Source organism: Cervus canadensis, chromosome 1 (genome assembly GCF_019320065.1).
Source record: "Cervus canadensis isolate Bull #8, Minnesota chromosome 1, ASM1932006v1, whole genome shotgun sequence".
Lineage (NCBI taxonomy): Eukaryota > Metazoa > Chordata > Mammalia > Artiodactyla > Cervidae > Cervus > Cervus canadensis.
In genome coordinates, this window is record NC_057386.1 from 15,986,957 (window position 1) to 16,003,210 (window position 16,254).

At 36.2% G+C, this 16,254-nt stretch overlaps 1 protein-coding gene across 1 annotated transcript in view; it reads right to left on the reverse strand.

Annotated features, from left to right (window-relative positions):
- Positions 1 to 16,254, reverse strand: part of EFCAB13 (EF-hand calcium binding domain 13) — a 208,955-nt gene that overhangs the window by 49,032 nt on the left and 143,669 nt on the right. Inside the window, exons 38-41 of the mRNA XM_043464397.1 lie at positions 11,359 to 11,412; positions 10,676 to 10,780; positions 2,538 to 2,591; positions 1,727 to 1,831 (exon numbers count right to left, since the gene is read on the reverse strand). Coding sequence (XP_043320332.1) covers positions 1,727 to 1,831; positions 2,538 to 2,591; positions 10,676 to 10,780; positions 11,359 to 11,412 — 318 coding nt within the window. The remainder of the gene's footprint in view (positions 1 to 1,726; positions 1,832 to 2,537; positions 2,592 to 10,675; positions 10,781 to 11,358; positions 11,413 to 16,254) is intronic.

Sequence of the window (16,254 nt, forward strand, 5' to 3'; positions counted from 1 at the left end):
GCAGTATCAAAAAATATAACAAACACGTTAATACAACAAAACAGAAACAGATTCACAGATACAGAGAACAAACCATTACCAGTAGGAAGGGGTGGGAGGGCAGGACAAGAGAGAGGAAGGGGATTAAGAGACACAAACTATTAGGTGTAAAATATAAAAGCTATAAAGATATAATGTACATCACAGGGATTATAGCCAATATTTTATAATAAATTTAAATGGAGTATAATCTATCAAAATGTTGAATCACTATGTTGTATATCTTAAACTAACATAATATTGTCAATCAACTATACTTTGATAAAAAAACCCCATTGGGATTTTATATTTTATATAAAGATATAGGTATATAATATAGAAATATATACAACACAAAATATAAATGTGTATATATTATTTTAGAATAATTGATATCTTTGTTTCAGTAAATCTTGAGAAATTTTTCCATCTCAGAGCAGTGGTTTATAATCCATTAACTTCCGCCATTGAGGGGATATCCTCAGTGAAAAGAAAAGAAGGAAGGTGATCCAGCTTAATATCTTTGTCAGTTGGTTCTCTAGTTAATGATAAAGAAGAGTCTTTATGCTTGAAATGCCCTTAGCAGTACGTCTCTGGCTAAGAATTATCTGTAGCAAATAGCACCCATGAGCTGTAAGGCATGGTTCCCTGAATAATGTCACAAAGACTATACAACTTTCTGGAGATGCTTCATAATTTAAATGCTCCTACTGTGTGAGGTGATTTATAGAGACTTCATTTATTCTCAACCAGAATAGCATGTCCAACATGGGAAGAAAGAAACTATGGAGTTGCCCTTGACATTTCAGACCTCTATTTTTTTTTAAATAATGCTTTTATCCTAGACATCATTTGGTGAAGCTTGACACTAGGTAAGATCTCTGATTTATGTCAGTCTGATTTAACAATCTGAACCTGAGTGTTAGTTTACCATTCAAGAACATGAATTAACCTTTTATGTTCCTTAACAAGATTTTACTCTATACAGATCCTATTTTTTGTAAAATGCATTCTTAGATAGTTGGTGGGTTTTCTTGAAGTTATAAATCAAGTACTTTTCCTATTTGGTCATTGTAAGCTTTGGGAAAGCCACTGAGGTTTGTATATTTATCTTGTATTTAGTTACCTGAACCAAAATGGTTTGTCTAAGACCCAATAGGGCTTCCCAGATGGCGCTAGTGGTAAAGAACCCACCTGCCAAAACAGGAGACATAAGAGACACAGGTTCGATTCCTGGGTCAGGAAGATCCCCTGGATGAGGAAATGGCAACCCACTTCAGCATCTTTGCCTGGAGAACCCCAAGGACAGAGGAGCACAGCAGGCTACAGTCCATGGAGTTGCAAAGAATTGGACACAATTGAAGCAACTTTGCATGTATAAGACTTGGTAATTATGATAGATTTCTTTTAGTTTGTGTGCTGTGTTTCTTAGATACACAATCATATCATCTGAAACTAAAGGTAATATTGTCTCTTTCTCAGTATTATTTCATCCCATTTCCTCACTGAAGTAGCTAGAATCCTTAAAACAATGTTGAATGACAGTAACAATAGTTGGCATTTGTAGCTTTTTCTTTCTAAGTTTAGGGTACTTTAAGATTTTAAAGTTTTATGTTATTACCAACTAAATCTAGTTTTAGAAATTCTCAGCTGTAAGACATGGAGAAAACTCCCTTTAGAGACTGACAATGCTTTTTACTATTCATACCATCAACAGGTAGATTTTCATTTAGCTGTTCAAATTCTTTTTCAGTGAGTTTGATATCCATTTTTTCTAGAAGTGGTCTCAAGTTGCTGATGTCACCTTTTCCTCCTTAAGAAAGAGAGAAAAGTAACATGAAAGCCACTGAATGATCTAAAAGATGAAAAACACATTTGTCTTTAAATGTCTTTCATGAGTATGTATAAGTATCATAATAAAAGAGACAACAAAAAATAAAATTTGCATGTTTGTATTGCTATTGCCATTTCTGATAAGAAGACTATAGCTTCCATTTGACTTTTCCAAGAGCATAGAGAAAGCCAACAGGTACAATGAGAATGGAACACATTTTCTTAAAACCTATGCTGGTGACAAGTCTACATAGAGAAGACGTTCTCAAGAAGGTTATTGGGCCGAATGGTAACCGGACCTGGAGAATCCTCATCTATTACTCCCAGTAGTCCTAATTTACTGTACAAAATAGTTTTATTTATTTATTTTTTTGGATCAGACTCCAAAATTGGCTGTTGTTGTTGCTGAACAACTTTTCTAAATTCAGTGGTGAGGCTATTCCTCCACTTCAATTTTTCTTTGCAAAATTACATACCAATTATTTACCTGGGAGCAATATTAGAAAAATTCCATGTATGGTATTTCCTATGAAGATAATACTATACACGTCATTTCTGTGTAAAATGAAAATACACTGAAAGAAGCAAAAATAATGAATAAAAATATAAAGAAGGATAAAAGATTCAAAATCTTAGGAAAAGACTGAAGATATCAGACAAAAGTATCAATACATTACAATTCTTACTTCTGAAAGACATCACATCCTTTAGTGCTTTATTTGTATGCACCTTTCCATCACCTGTTAAAAAAAGGGATTTGGATTATGATACAGGGAAATTGATAATGGAATTCACAAAACAGAATTTATCTCTTATATTTAAGAAGAAGAATAATTTGTCTTAGAATACTTTTATCTGTTTTACCTTGAAGTAGTAATAACATGAAGGAATACTAAAGTCTTTAAATATACAAAACTATTCACACTTTGTCCCACAAAGCCATTTTTTTTGTAGAATTCTACCATGCTGAATATACATGCTCAAGTTCTTTAAAAAAGTGTTTCATGTCCATTTATACATGCATGTTGATGTCCATTGTCAAAAGCCTATTTTCATATTAGGTGGTCTTTTTATTTAAAAAAAATCTTTAAAAAGTTCTTAATTATCTCTCTGTTACACTTATTGCAAATAATTTCCAAAGTTGGTATTTGCTTTTTATCTCATGCAGAAATATTAAATCTTGTCAATTTATTAATTCTGGATGTTGAGTATTAATATTTCTGCAGTTGATTCAAGAAAAAAGAATGTATGTACGTGTATATATTTATTGGAGGGGCAGGGGTGTGGATAGAGACAGAGAAAGTATGGATAAATGATAAAGCTAATGGGCAAATTGTAAACAAATTGTGAACCTGGGTAAAGGGTAGGAGGGAGTTCTTTGTACTCTTCTTAAAATTTTTCTAAAAATTTAATATTATGTTTAAATAAAGTTAAAATGCTAGAAGTAAAAAAATCCAACCATCTAAAAACATTAAAATTATTTTGGAAGTAACATTTGGGTCTAAGAGAAAAAATGAAACTGTAAGCTAATTAACAATGATGATAATAAGAACTATATATCTGATCCCATGAAATAAGGCTAAAGGAACTAAGATGAAAACAGTCAACCATTCAACTTCAAGAATAATGGAGAATGAAAATGTCCTAAAGACAGAAAAAGGAACTGACAAAAATTATAGCAGAAATTAATACATTAAACAAATAGTAAATAACAAATAAGTCTAAGAATTGGGTTGTTTGTGGGGTAGGAAATAATAACACAGATTAATTGCTTAGAAGTATAACTGAGAAAAATATAAAGCATAAATACAGCAAATCAGACTGAGATTGATCAGTATCAGTCTTAATCTTCTAATTGTGCTGTGATTATGTAAGAGAATTATATGCATGTATATGTATATATATATGTGTGTACATATATATTTTTTTAAGATAATGAACACTAAATACAGTGTGCATTAATTAGAAGATTAAGATTGATACTGAATGAGACTAGGGAAATAATTATCAATACAGGGGAAATTTTAAAAAGTTTTATGAGGCTATTTTGCCATGCTCTTTGTTTTAAAGCTGGAGAGTATTACACCTCATGAAGTAACTCACACAGAATGATAAATACTGTATGTTTTTACTTATTGTGGAATCTAAAAAATAAGACAAGTGAATGAATAAAATCATTGCTTATCTTATCATGGCAGTTTTAACTGGAAATTTCAGTGATTCTTAAACCAAAATCTACATGACAGTGTCAGAGTCAGAAAGTGACAAAAATAGTACAAAGATTTCTCATATAGTCTTTACCCAGATTTTTCTATGTATAAGTCTTTTGTTTCTTTAGGTAGATATACTCCTAAGTATCTTATTCTTTTTGTTGCAATGGTGAATGGTATTGTTTCCTTAATTTCTCTGTTTTTTCATTGTTAGTATATAGGAATGCAAGGGATTTCCGTGTGTTAATTTTATATCCTGCAACTTTACTGTATTCATTGATTAGCTCTAGTAATTTTCTGGTGGAGTCTTTAGGGTTTTCTATGTAGAGGATCATGTCATCTGCAAACAGCGAGAGTTTCACTTCTTCTTTTCCTATCTGGATTCCTTTTACTTCTTTTTCTGCTCTGATTGCTGTGGCCAAAACTTCCAACACTATGTTGAATAGTAGTGGTGAGAGTGGGCACCCTTGTCTTGTTCCTGATTTCAGGGGAAATGCTTTCAATTTTTCACCATTGAGGGTAATGCTTGCTGTGGGTTTGTCATATATAGCTTTTATTATGGTGAGGTATGTTCCTTCTATTCCTGCTTTCTGGAGAGTTTTAATCATAAATGGGTGTTGAATTTTGTAAAAGGCTTTCTCTGCATCTATTGAGATAATCATATGGTTTTTATCTTTCAATTTGTTAATGTGGTGTATTACATTGATTGATTTGCAGATATTAAAGAATCCTTGCATTCCTGGGATAAAGCCCACTTGGTCATGGTGTATGATTTTTTTAATATGTTGTTGGATTCTGTTTGCTAGAATTTTGTTAAGGATTTTTGCATCTATGTTCATCAGTGATATTGGCCTGTAGTTTTCTTTTTTTGTGGCATCTTTGTCTGGTTTTGGAATTAGGGTGATGGTGGCCTCATAGAATGAGTTTGGAAGTTTACCTTCATCTGCAATTTTCTGGAAGAGTTTGAGTAAGATAGGTGTTAGCTCTTCTCTAAATTTTTGGTAGAATTCAGCTGTGAATCCATCTGGTCCTGGGCTTTTGTTTGCTGGAAGATTTTTGATTACAGTTTCGATTTCCTTGCTTGTGATGGGTCTGTTAAGATTTTCTATTTCTTTCTGGTTCAGTTTTGGAAGGTTATACTTTTCTAAGAATTTGTCCATTTCATCCAAGTTGTCCATTTTATTGGCATAGAGCTGCTGGTAGTAGTCTCTTATGATCCTTTGTATTTCAGTGTTGTCTGTTGTGATCTCTCCATTTTCATTTCTAATTTTGTTAATTTGGTTCTTCTCTTTGTTTCTTAATGAGTCTTGCTAATGGTTTGTCAATTTGTTTATTTTTTCAAAAAACCAGCTTTTAGCTTTGTTGATTTTGCTATGGTCGCTTTAGTTTCTTTTGCATTTATTTCTGCCCTAATTTTTAAGATTTCTTTCCTTCTGCTAACCTGGGTTCTTCATTTCTTCCTTCTCTAATTGCTTTAGGTGTAGAGTTAGGTTATTTATTTGGCTTTTTTCTTGTTTCTTGATGTAAGCCTGTAATGCTATGAACCTTCCCCTTAGCACTGCTTTTACAGTGTCCCATAGGTTTTGGGTTGTTGTGTTTTCATTTTCATTCATTTCTATACATATTTTGATTTCTTTTTTGATTTCTTCTATGATTTTTGGTTATTCAGAAGTATGTTATTTAGCCTCCATATGTTGAATTTTTAACAATTTTTTCCTGTAATTGAGATCTAATCTTACTGCACTGTGGTCAGAAAAGATGACTGGAATGATTTCAATTTTTTGAATTTTCCAAGACCAGATTTATGCCCAGGATGTGATCTCCTCTGGAGAAGGTTCCGTGTGCACTTGAGGAAAAAAGGTGAAGTTGATTGTTTTGGGGTGAAATGTCCTATAGATATCAATTAGGTCTAGCTGGTCCATTGTGTCATTTAAGGTTTGTGTTTCCTTGTTAAATTTTCTGTTTAGTTGATCTATCCATAGTTGTGAGTGGGGTATTAAAGTCTCCCACTATTATTGTGTTACTATTAATTTCCTCTTTCATACTGGTTAGCGTTTGCCGTACATATTGCAGTGCTCCTATGTTGGGTGCATATATAATTGTTATATCTTCTTCTTGCATTAATCCTTTGATCATTATGTAGTGTCCTTCTTTGTCTCTTTTCACATCCTTTATTTGAAAGTCTATTTTATCTGATATGAGTATTGCGACTCCTGCTTTCTTTTGGTCTCCATTTGCGTGAAATATTTTTTTCCAGCCCTTCACTTTTAGTCTGTATGTGTCTCTTGCTTTGAGGTGGGTCTCTTGTAGACAGCATATATAGGGGTCTTGTTTTTGTATCCATTCAGCCAATCTTTGTCTTTTGGTTGGGCATCAACCCATTTACATTTAAGGTAAATTATTGATAGGTGTGGTCCCGTTGCCATTTACTTTGTTGTTTTGGGTTCACGTTTATAAACCTTTCTGTGTTTCCTGTCTAGAGAAGATCCTTTAGCATTTGTTGAAGAGCTGGTTTGGTGGTGCTGAATTCTCTCAGCTTTTGCTTGTCTGTAAAGCTTTTGAATTCTCCTTCATATCTGAATGAGATCCTTGCTGGGTACAGTAATCTAGGTTGTAGGTTATTCTCTTTCATTACTTTTAAGTATTCCTGCCATTCCCTTCTGGCCTGGAGGGTTTCTATTGATAGATCAGCTGTTATCCTTATGGGAATCCCCTTGTGTGTTATTTGTTGTTTCTCCCTTGCTGCTTTTAATATTTGTTCTTTGTGTTTGATCTTTGTTAATTTGATTAATATATGTCTTGGGGTGTCTCACCTTGGGTTTATCCTCTTTGGGACTCTCTGGGTTTCTTGGACTTGGGTGGCTATTTCCTTCCCCATTTTAGGGAAGTTTTCAGCTATTATCTCCTCGAGTATCTTCTCATGTCTTTTCTTTTTGTCTTCTTCTTCTGGGACTCCTATGATTCGAATGTTGGGGCGTTTCACATTGTCCCAGAGGTCCCTGAGGTTGTCCTCATTTCTTTTGATTCTTTTTTCTTTTTTCCTCTCTGCTTCATTTATTTCCACCATTTTATCTTCTACCTCACTTATCCTATCTTCTGTCTCCGTTATTCTACTCTTGGTTCCCTCCAGAGTGTTTTTGATCTCATTTATTGCATTATTCATTTTTAATTGACTCTTTTTTATTTCTTCTAGGTCTTTATTAAACATTTCTTGCATCTTTTCAATCTTTGTCTCCAGGCTATTTATCTGTAACTCCATTTTGTTTTCAAGATTTTGGATCATTTTTATTATCATTATTCTAAATTCTTTTTCAGGTAGATTCCCTATCTCCTCCTCTTTTGCTTGACTTGGTGGGCATTTTTCATGTTCCTTTACCTGTTGGGTATTTCTTTGCCTTTTCATCTTGTTTAGATTGCTGTGTCTGGAGTGGGCTTTCTGTATTCTGGAGGTCTGTGGTTCCTTTTTATTGTGGAGGTTTTACCCAGGGGTGGGGTTAGACGATTGTTGTCAAGGTTTCCTGGTTAGGAAAGTTTGCGTCGGTGTTCTGGTGCGTGGAACTTGATTTCTTCTCTCTGGAGAGCAATGGTGTGCCCAGTAATGAGTTTTGAGATGGGTCTATGTGTTAGGTGTCACCTTGGGCAGCCTGTATGTTGACGTTTAGGGCTATGTTCCTGCGTTGCTGGAGAATTTGCTTGGTATGTCTTGCTCTAAAACTTATTGGCTCTTGGGTGGTGGTTGGTTTCAGTGTAGGTATGGAGGCTTTTGGACGGTCACTTATTACTTAAAGTTCCATGTAATCAGGAGTTTTCTGGTGTTCTCAGGTTTTGGGCTTAAGTCTCCTGCCTCTGGATTTCAGTTTTATTCTTCCTGTAGTCTCAGGACTTCTCCAACTATACAGCACTGATAAGAAAACTTCTAGGTTAATGGCGAAAAGATTCTCCCCCGTTAGGGACACTCAGAGAGGTTCACAGAGTTACATGAAGAAGAGGAGAGGGAGGAGGGAGATAGAGATGTGCAGGAGGAGAAAAAGGGGGACTCGAGAGAGACAGATCTACGCAGTTGTCTGTTCCCAGAGTGTTCTCCGTAGCCCAGACACCTGCCAAGATTCACAGAATTGGATTGGGAAGAGAAGGGGAAAGGAGGAAATAGAGGTGTTCTGAGGTAGAAAACAGAGAGTCAAGATTGGGAGAGAATAATCAACACACTCCTGAATAAAAATGGGAACTGAATATTGGATTCTTAAATGTTCACAATTTATATCATATACTGAAAAACAAAAATTAAAAATCTAGAGTAGAGGTTAGACTCTTAAAATACTATATTAAAAACAAAAACCAAAACACACACAAAAAAATTTTGGAAATATATATGAAGTTCAGTTTAAAAATAGGGCTTCTCTTCTTTTTTTTGGTAAGGTTATAGTGTATTGAAAATGAAAATTAAGGAGTAGTAGAGGAGTACTAGAGGACTTTAAAAGAAATAAGAGAAAAAGAAAAATAGAAAATAGAAGAGAAAAAGGAAAAAAAAAAAAAAAGAAAGAAAGAAAAAAAATTTTTCCCTAATTAAAAAAATCGTAAAAATCTATGAAAATGGAAGTTAAGGAGTAATGGGGGAGTAATAGGGAATTTTAAAGGAAAATAAAAGAGAAAAAATAAAAAAGAAAAAAAATTTTTTTTCTTCTTTCTTACTTAAAAAAAAAAAAAAAGAAGTAAAAATATATCTAGGAATTTCTCTGGAGCTGTTGCGGTCAGTGTGGGTTCGGCTCAGTTTCAGATAGATCCTCGTTCCAGCTTACACTTCTTGATATCTACAGGCCCCTTCCAGTGTAGTCGGTGTTTTCTAGAGGGATTTTAATCTGTTGCACCGGTCCCTTCTGAAGCGGTTCCCTTTGTTTATTTGGCTTCTGTTTGCCGGTCTCTTCAGAGCCTCATTTCCGCCCTGACACAGGAGGGCGGAGGTGGACTCTTATTCAGGTAGCTAGTTCTGTCGCGCTGTGGGGAGGGGCTGGCGCTGCGGGGAGGGGCTGGCGCTGCAGGGAGAGGCTGGTGCTGCTTTCTCCGTCTGCGCTGCTCAGGCTCCTGGCTGCTCTATATGGAGCTGCTCTATATGGAGCGCGCCCCGCGCTGCGCGTGGTTCCAGCCCTCGGGTGTTCCACAAGAGCGCAGAACAAAAGGCTGCGCCTGCTCTTTGTGCCTTCCCCGTCAGAGCGGTCCAGGCAGCCAGGGGCTTGACAGGCACACTCTCCCCGGGTGCGGCGCGCCTACTCCCTTCCACGGTCCCAGTCTCAGTTTGCGCCGGCACCAGTCGGGTGCGTGCGTCTTCTGCCCTCTGCGTCCCCAGCCCCAGTCCCTGCCCGCGCCGGTCGGGTGCCTGCGCCCTGTGTCTCGCCACGACCTGCCCCCGCCTCCGGCGGGTCTGGGTCGGTCCACAGTCTGCGAGCTCTTCTCTGGACTTTCTCGGTCCCTTTGTTCTGCGAACGGCCGGCAGTGTGTTCGGGCCGGTAAATTTTCTCTCTCTCTTTTGCTCTCCCACAGTTCAAGTTGGCAACTCATAAAAGCTCCCTCCGATTGTCCTCAGGGCACTCAGGCCCGGACCCTACCCCAAGCAATGCCGCCGGCTCCTCTCCATGCCGCCCCCACTTGCTGGTGGCGGATGTGGGTGTCTGGGGTACTTTTCTGCTGAGAGTTGCTTTTAGGCATGTAATCTGTGGGTTTTATTTATTGTTTCCCTCCCAGTCAGGTTGCCCTCCTAGATTCAAACACTCCCCCCAGGCCCGCCAGTGCGAGGGTTTCCCGGTGTCTGGAAACGTCCTCTAAAGACTCCATTCCCGGGACGGATCTCCGTCCTTAGCTCTTTTGTCTCACTTTTTATCTTTTATATTTTGTCCTACCTCCTTTCGAAGACAATGGGCTGCTTTTCTGGGCGCCTGATGACCTCAGCTAGCGATCAGAAGTTGTTTTGTGAAGTTTGCTCTGCGTTCAGTTATTCTTTTGATGAATTTGTAGGAGAGAAAGTGGTCTCCCCGTCCTACTCCTCCGCCATCTTGGCTCCTCCCAATACCCAGATTTTTCAAATGTTAAAATTTTACTGTATTTACTTTATCACCCTTTCTGTAGGTGCATGTTATTTTTTTCCTGAATGTTTGCAAGTGAATTTGCAGGCACAATGCCCTTAACCACTAAATTTTATATATATACATATATATATATATACACACACATACATGCATATAATTCTCTTACATAGTCACAGCACAATTAGAAGACTAAGACTGATACAGCACACCTAACTAATCTACAGAATTACTCAAATTTTACTAGTTGTTCCATTAATGTCATAAACAGCAACTAAGAATCAATTTCTCATGTTTCTTTATTCCTTAACCTGGGACAATTCCTCATTCTTTTTCCATCATGATTTTCACATTTTTGATGTGTACAACCCATTTATTTTGTACAATATCCCTCAATCTGGGTGGACTTTTAGAAATAACCCAGAGTTTAAATTTTCCAATAATCCATAGGCATTAAATTCTAAAGCTTTATAACTTCCCTCCCAGGCTTACAAGGTCTAGTTGTTCAAAGGAAGGTTCAGCAGCAGTTTTTAGGCTTACCACTAACTGGCAGTGCTTTCATCGGCTTTGTATATTCTGTTTCTGGAAGTTCAATTCCCATATCACTCAGCACATTTTCCACATTATTGATATTGATATTTTCACCTTTAAAAAGTTAGAAATAATTATACTTATTAATGATGATTCCAAATTTGAGGTTGAATAGCAAAAAGCACAATGAAGTTCCCATCTATTAGAGTTTTGGGGGAAATCAGAACTCTTAATTCAATACTAACAGACAACGGTTCTTTTTAAATTCTGAGAAAAAATAAATTTATTTCTATTACTGTTCAGTTAATCCACCTAGAAAGCTTATTAGGTAAGATTATATTTAATCTTATAAGAAAGTGTTACATGACTTTGTTAATAATGCAATTGTTGACTCATATACAATTATTCAATAAATCACAGTGCCATTTATTGTGCCTGCCTAGAATTTCATGCAGGGAAACATTTTATTTGGAAGGAAAGCTCTACAGTGTAGGATTTCCTATATAGATTTAGTCCTGTAAGTATATTTTGTATTGCTTTATTTTTGCTTCCTTTCTTCCAAACTTAAATTTATGCAACAAGACAAAACTTTCCATTGGATCTAGTGGCAGGATAGCAGGAAAACATGCTAGAAAAATAAAAATTATTGTCAAACTTTAGGACGCTCAGTTTATCAGTAATTTACCACTAACCTGTGAATGCTTTCACTTCATCCATTACCTTTTTCATATCAACTTTCCCATCAACTGCAAGAAAACACACATGTTACATCTATCTATCTATCTACACACACACACACACACACACACACACACACACACACATAACACAAAAGATGAGAAAGTAAACAAAAAAATTTTAGTACTTATCACTTGCGATAGAATTGTATTTCTCCCCTTCATTGGTATAAAATAAGGAAAATGTTTTACATTTCACATATATAACTATATTAACAATGTGACATTGATATTTTTTGCTTTAAGATATTAAAACTTGTATAAAAATATGTATACCATATTTTTTATGGTATACACTGTTTTATTTTTGGAAATTTTCTACTCATATAAAGTTGACCCATACTCACTATTTAGTCACTATTATAATTTAAGCCAAAAATAATTCATTAACTTTAAATTACATGGGCAAGTTATAAATGACTTAACACATACACAGTTGTTAATTACAACCTTTGTATATAATAGATATTCAATGAGCTATTTCATCAGTGTTTAAAAGGACATTCAAATAGAAACATTAGAGAGACAAAATAAGCTCACTAAATCAGAATCTCAATTGTATTAAGTATCGAGAAAGAGGAAAACAGTGAAACATTCTTGTGTTTTTATCTTCCGAATATTTACCTGTTGACCGAATATATTACACTATTGAAAAAATACAACTATTAAGCATAATACAAAATCTGTTATAATTTCAGATGGGCATTCTGAGCTAAAAAAAAAAAAAGGTCTTTAAAGCATACAAACATGGAGGCTAAACAACACGCTTCTGAATAACCAACAAATCACAGAAGAATTCTAAAATGAAATCAAAATATGCATAGAAATGAATGAAATTGAAAACATGACAACCCAAAACCTATGGGATTCAGTAAAAGCAGTGCTAAGGGGAAGGTTCATAGCAATACAAGCTTACCTCAAGAAACAAGAGAAAAATCAAATAAATAACCTAACTTTACACCTAAAGCAACTAGAAAAAGAAGAAATGAAGAACCCCAAGGTTAGCAGAAGAAAAGAAATCATAAACATTAGGGCAGAAATAAATGAAAAATAAACAAAGGAGACTATAGCAAAAATCGACAAAGCTACAAGCTGGTTCTTTGAGAAGATAAATAAAATAGACAAACGATTAGCCAGACTCAGCAAGAAACAAAGGCAGAAGAATCAAATCAACAAAATTAGAAATGAAAGTGGAGAAATCACAACAGACAACACAGAAATACAAAGGATCATAAGAGACTACTATCAGCAACTATATGTCAATAAAATGGACAACTTGGAAGAAATGGACAACTTCTTAGAAAAGTATAACTTTCCAAAACTGAGCCAGGAAGAAATAGAAAATCTTAACAGACCCATCACAAGCACAGAAATAGAAACTGTAATCAAAAATCTTCCAACAAACAAAGGCCAGGATCAGATGGCTTCATAGCGAATTCTACCAAAAATTCCTACTCCAACTCTTCCAGAAAATTGCAGAGGAAGGTAAACTTCCAAACTCATTCTATGAGGCCACCATCACCCTAATACCAAAACTAGACAAAGATGCCAAAAACAAACAAACAAACAAACAAAAAAAAACTATAGGCCAATATCACTGATGAACATAGATGCAAATTTCCTTAATAAAATTCTACCAAACAGAATCTAACATATTATAAAGATCATATATCATGACCAAGTGGGCTTTATCCCAGGAATGCAAGGATTCTTTAATATTCGCAAATCAATCAATGTGATACATAATATTAACAAATAGAAAGATAAAAACCATACGATTATCTCAATAGATGCAGAGAAAGCCTTTGACAAAATTCAACATCCATTTATGATAAAAATCCTCCAGAAAGCAGGCATAGAAGGAAGATAATTCAACATAATAAAAGCTATATATGACAAACCCACAGCAAGCATCACCCTCAATGGTGAAAAATTGAAACCATTTCCCCTAAAATCAGGAACAAGACAAGGGTGCCCACTCTCACCACTACTATTCAACATAGTTTTGGAAGTTTTGGCCACAGCAATCAGAGCAGAAAAAGAAATAAAAGGAATCCAGATTGGAAAAGAAGAAGTATAACTCTCACTGTTTGCAGAAGACATGATCCTCTACATAGAAAACCCTAAAGACTCCACCAGAAAATTACTAGAGCTAATCAATGAATATAGTAAAGTTGCAGGATATAAAATTAACACACAGAAATCCCTTGCATTCCTATACACTAACAATGAGAAAACAGAAAGAGAAATTAAGGAAACAATTCCATTCACCATTGCATCGAAAAGAATAAAATACTTAGGAATATATCTACCTAAAGAAACAAGAGACCTATATATAGAAAACTATAAAACACTGATGAAAGAAATCAAAGATGACAGAAATAGATGGAGAAATATACCATGTACATGGATCAGAAGAATCAATATAGTGAAAATGAGTATACTACCAAAAGCAATCTATAGATTCAGTGCAATCCCCATCAAGCTACCAACGGTATTTTTCAGAGAACTAAAACAAATAATTTCACAATTTGTATGGAAATACAAAAAACCTCGAATAACCAAAGCAATCTTGAGAAGGAAGAATAGAACTGGAAGAATCAACCTGCCTGACTTCGGACTATACTACAAAGCTACAGTTACCGAGACAGTACAGTACTGGCACAAAGACAGAAATATAGATCAATGGTACAAAATAGAAAGCCCAGAGATAAATCCACGAACCTATGGACATCTTATCTTTGACAAAGGAGGCAAGAATATACAATGGAGAAAAGACAATCTCTTTAACAAGTGGTGCTGGGAAAACTGGTCAACCACTTGTAAAAGAATGAAACTAGAACACTTTCTAACACCATCGGTTCAGTTTAGTCCAGTTCAGTCACTCAGTCGTGTCCAACTCTTTGTGACCCCATGAACCGCAGCACGCCAGGCCTCCCTGTCCATCACCAACTCCCGGAGTCCACCCAAACCCATGTCCATTGAGTCGGTGATGCCATCCAACCATGTCATCCTCTGTTGTCCCCTTCTCCTCCTGCCCTCAATCTTTCCCAGCATCAGGGTCTTTTCAAATGAGTCAGCTCTTCGCATCAGGTAGCCAAAGTATTGGAGTTTCAGCTTCAACATCAGTCCTTCCAATGAACACCCAGGACTGATCTCCTTTAGGATGGACTGGTTGGATCTCCTTGCAGTCCAAGGGACTCTCAAGAGTCTTCTCCAACACCACAGTTCAAAAGCATCAATACTTCTGCACTCAGCCCTCTTTATAGTCCAACTCTCACATCCATACATGACTACTGGAAATACCATAGCCTTGACTAGATGGACCTTTGTGGACAAAGTAATGTCTCTGCTTTTTAATATGCTATCTAGGTTGGTCATAACTTTCTTCCAAGGAGTAAGTGTATTTTAATTTTATGGCTGCAATCACCATCTGCAGTGATTTTGGAGCCCCCAAAAATAAAGTCAGCCACTGTTTCCACTGTTTACCCATCTATTTGCCATGAAGTGATGGGACCAGATGCCATGATCTTAGTTATCTGAATGTTGAGCTTTAAACCAACTTTTTCACTCCCTTTTTCACTTTCATCAAGAGGCTCTTTAGTCCTTCTTCACTTTCTGCCATAAGGGTGGTGTCATCTGCATATCTGAAGTTATTTATATTTCTCCCAGCAATCTTGATTCCATCTTGTGCTTTTCCAGCTCAGCATTTCTCATGATGTACTCTGCATGTAAGTTCCATACACAAAAATAAACTCAAAATGGATTAAAGATCTAAATGTAAGACCAGAAACCATAAAACTCCTAGAGGAAAACATAGGCAAAACACTCTCTGACATAAATCACAGCAGGATCCTCTATGACTCACCCCCCAGAGTAATGGAAATAAAAGCAAAAATAAACAAATGGGACCTAATTAAAATTAAAAGCTTCTGCACAATGAAGGAAACTATAAGCAAGGTAAAAAGAGAGCCTTCAGAATGCGAGAAAATAATAGCAAATGAAGCAACTCAAAAATATACAAGCAGCACATGCAGCTCAATTCCAGAAAAATAAATGACCCAATCAAAAAATGGGCCAAGGAACTAAACAGACATTTCTCCAAAGAAGACATACAGGTGGCTAACAAACACATGAAAAGATGCTCAACATCACTCATTATCTGAAAAATGCAAATCAAAACCATAATGAGGTATCATCTCACGCTGGTCAGAATGGCTGCTATCAAAAAGTCTACAAACAATAAATGCTGGAGAGGGTGTGGAGAAAAGGGAACCCTCTCACACTGTTGGTGGGAATGCAGACTAGTATAGCCACTATGGAGAACAGTGTGGAGATTCCCTAAAAAACTGAAAATAGAACTGCCACATGACCCAGCAATCCCACTACTGGGCATACACACCGAGGAATCCAGAATTGAAAGAGACACATGTACCCCAGTGTGCATCGCAGCACTGTTTACAATAGCTAGGACATGGAAGCAACCTAGATGCCCATCGGCAGACGAACGGATAAGAAAGCTGTGGTACATATACAATGGAATACTACTCAGCTATTAGAAGAATGCATTTGAATCAGTTCTAGGATGGATGAAACTAGAGCCTATTATACAGAGTGAAGTAAGTCAGAAAGAAAAACACCAATCCAGTATATTAACACGTATATATGGAATTTAGAAAGATGGTAATGATGACCCTATATGTGAGACAGCAAAAGAGACACAGATGTAAAGAACAGACTTTTGGACTCTGTGGGAGAAGGCGAGGGTGAGATGATTTCAGAGAATAGCACTGAAACATGTATATTATCATATGTGAAACAGATCACCAGTCCAGTTCAATGTATGAAACA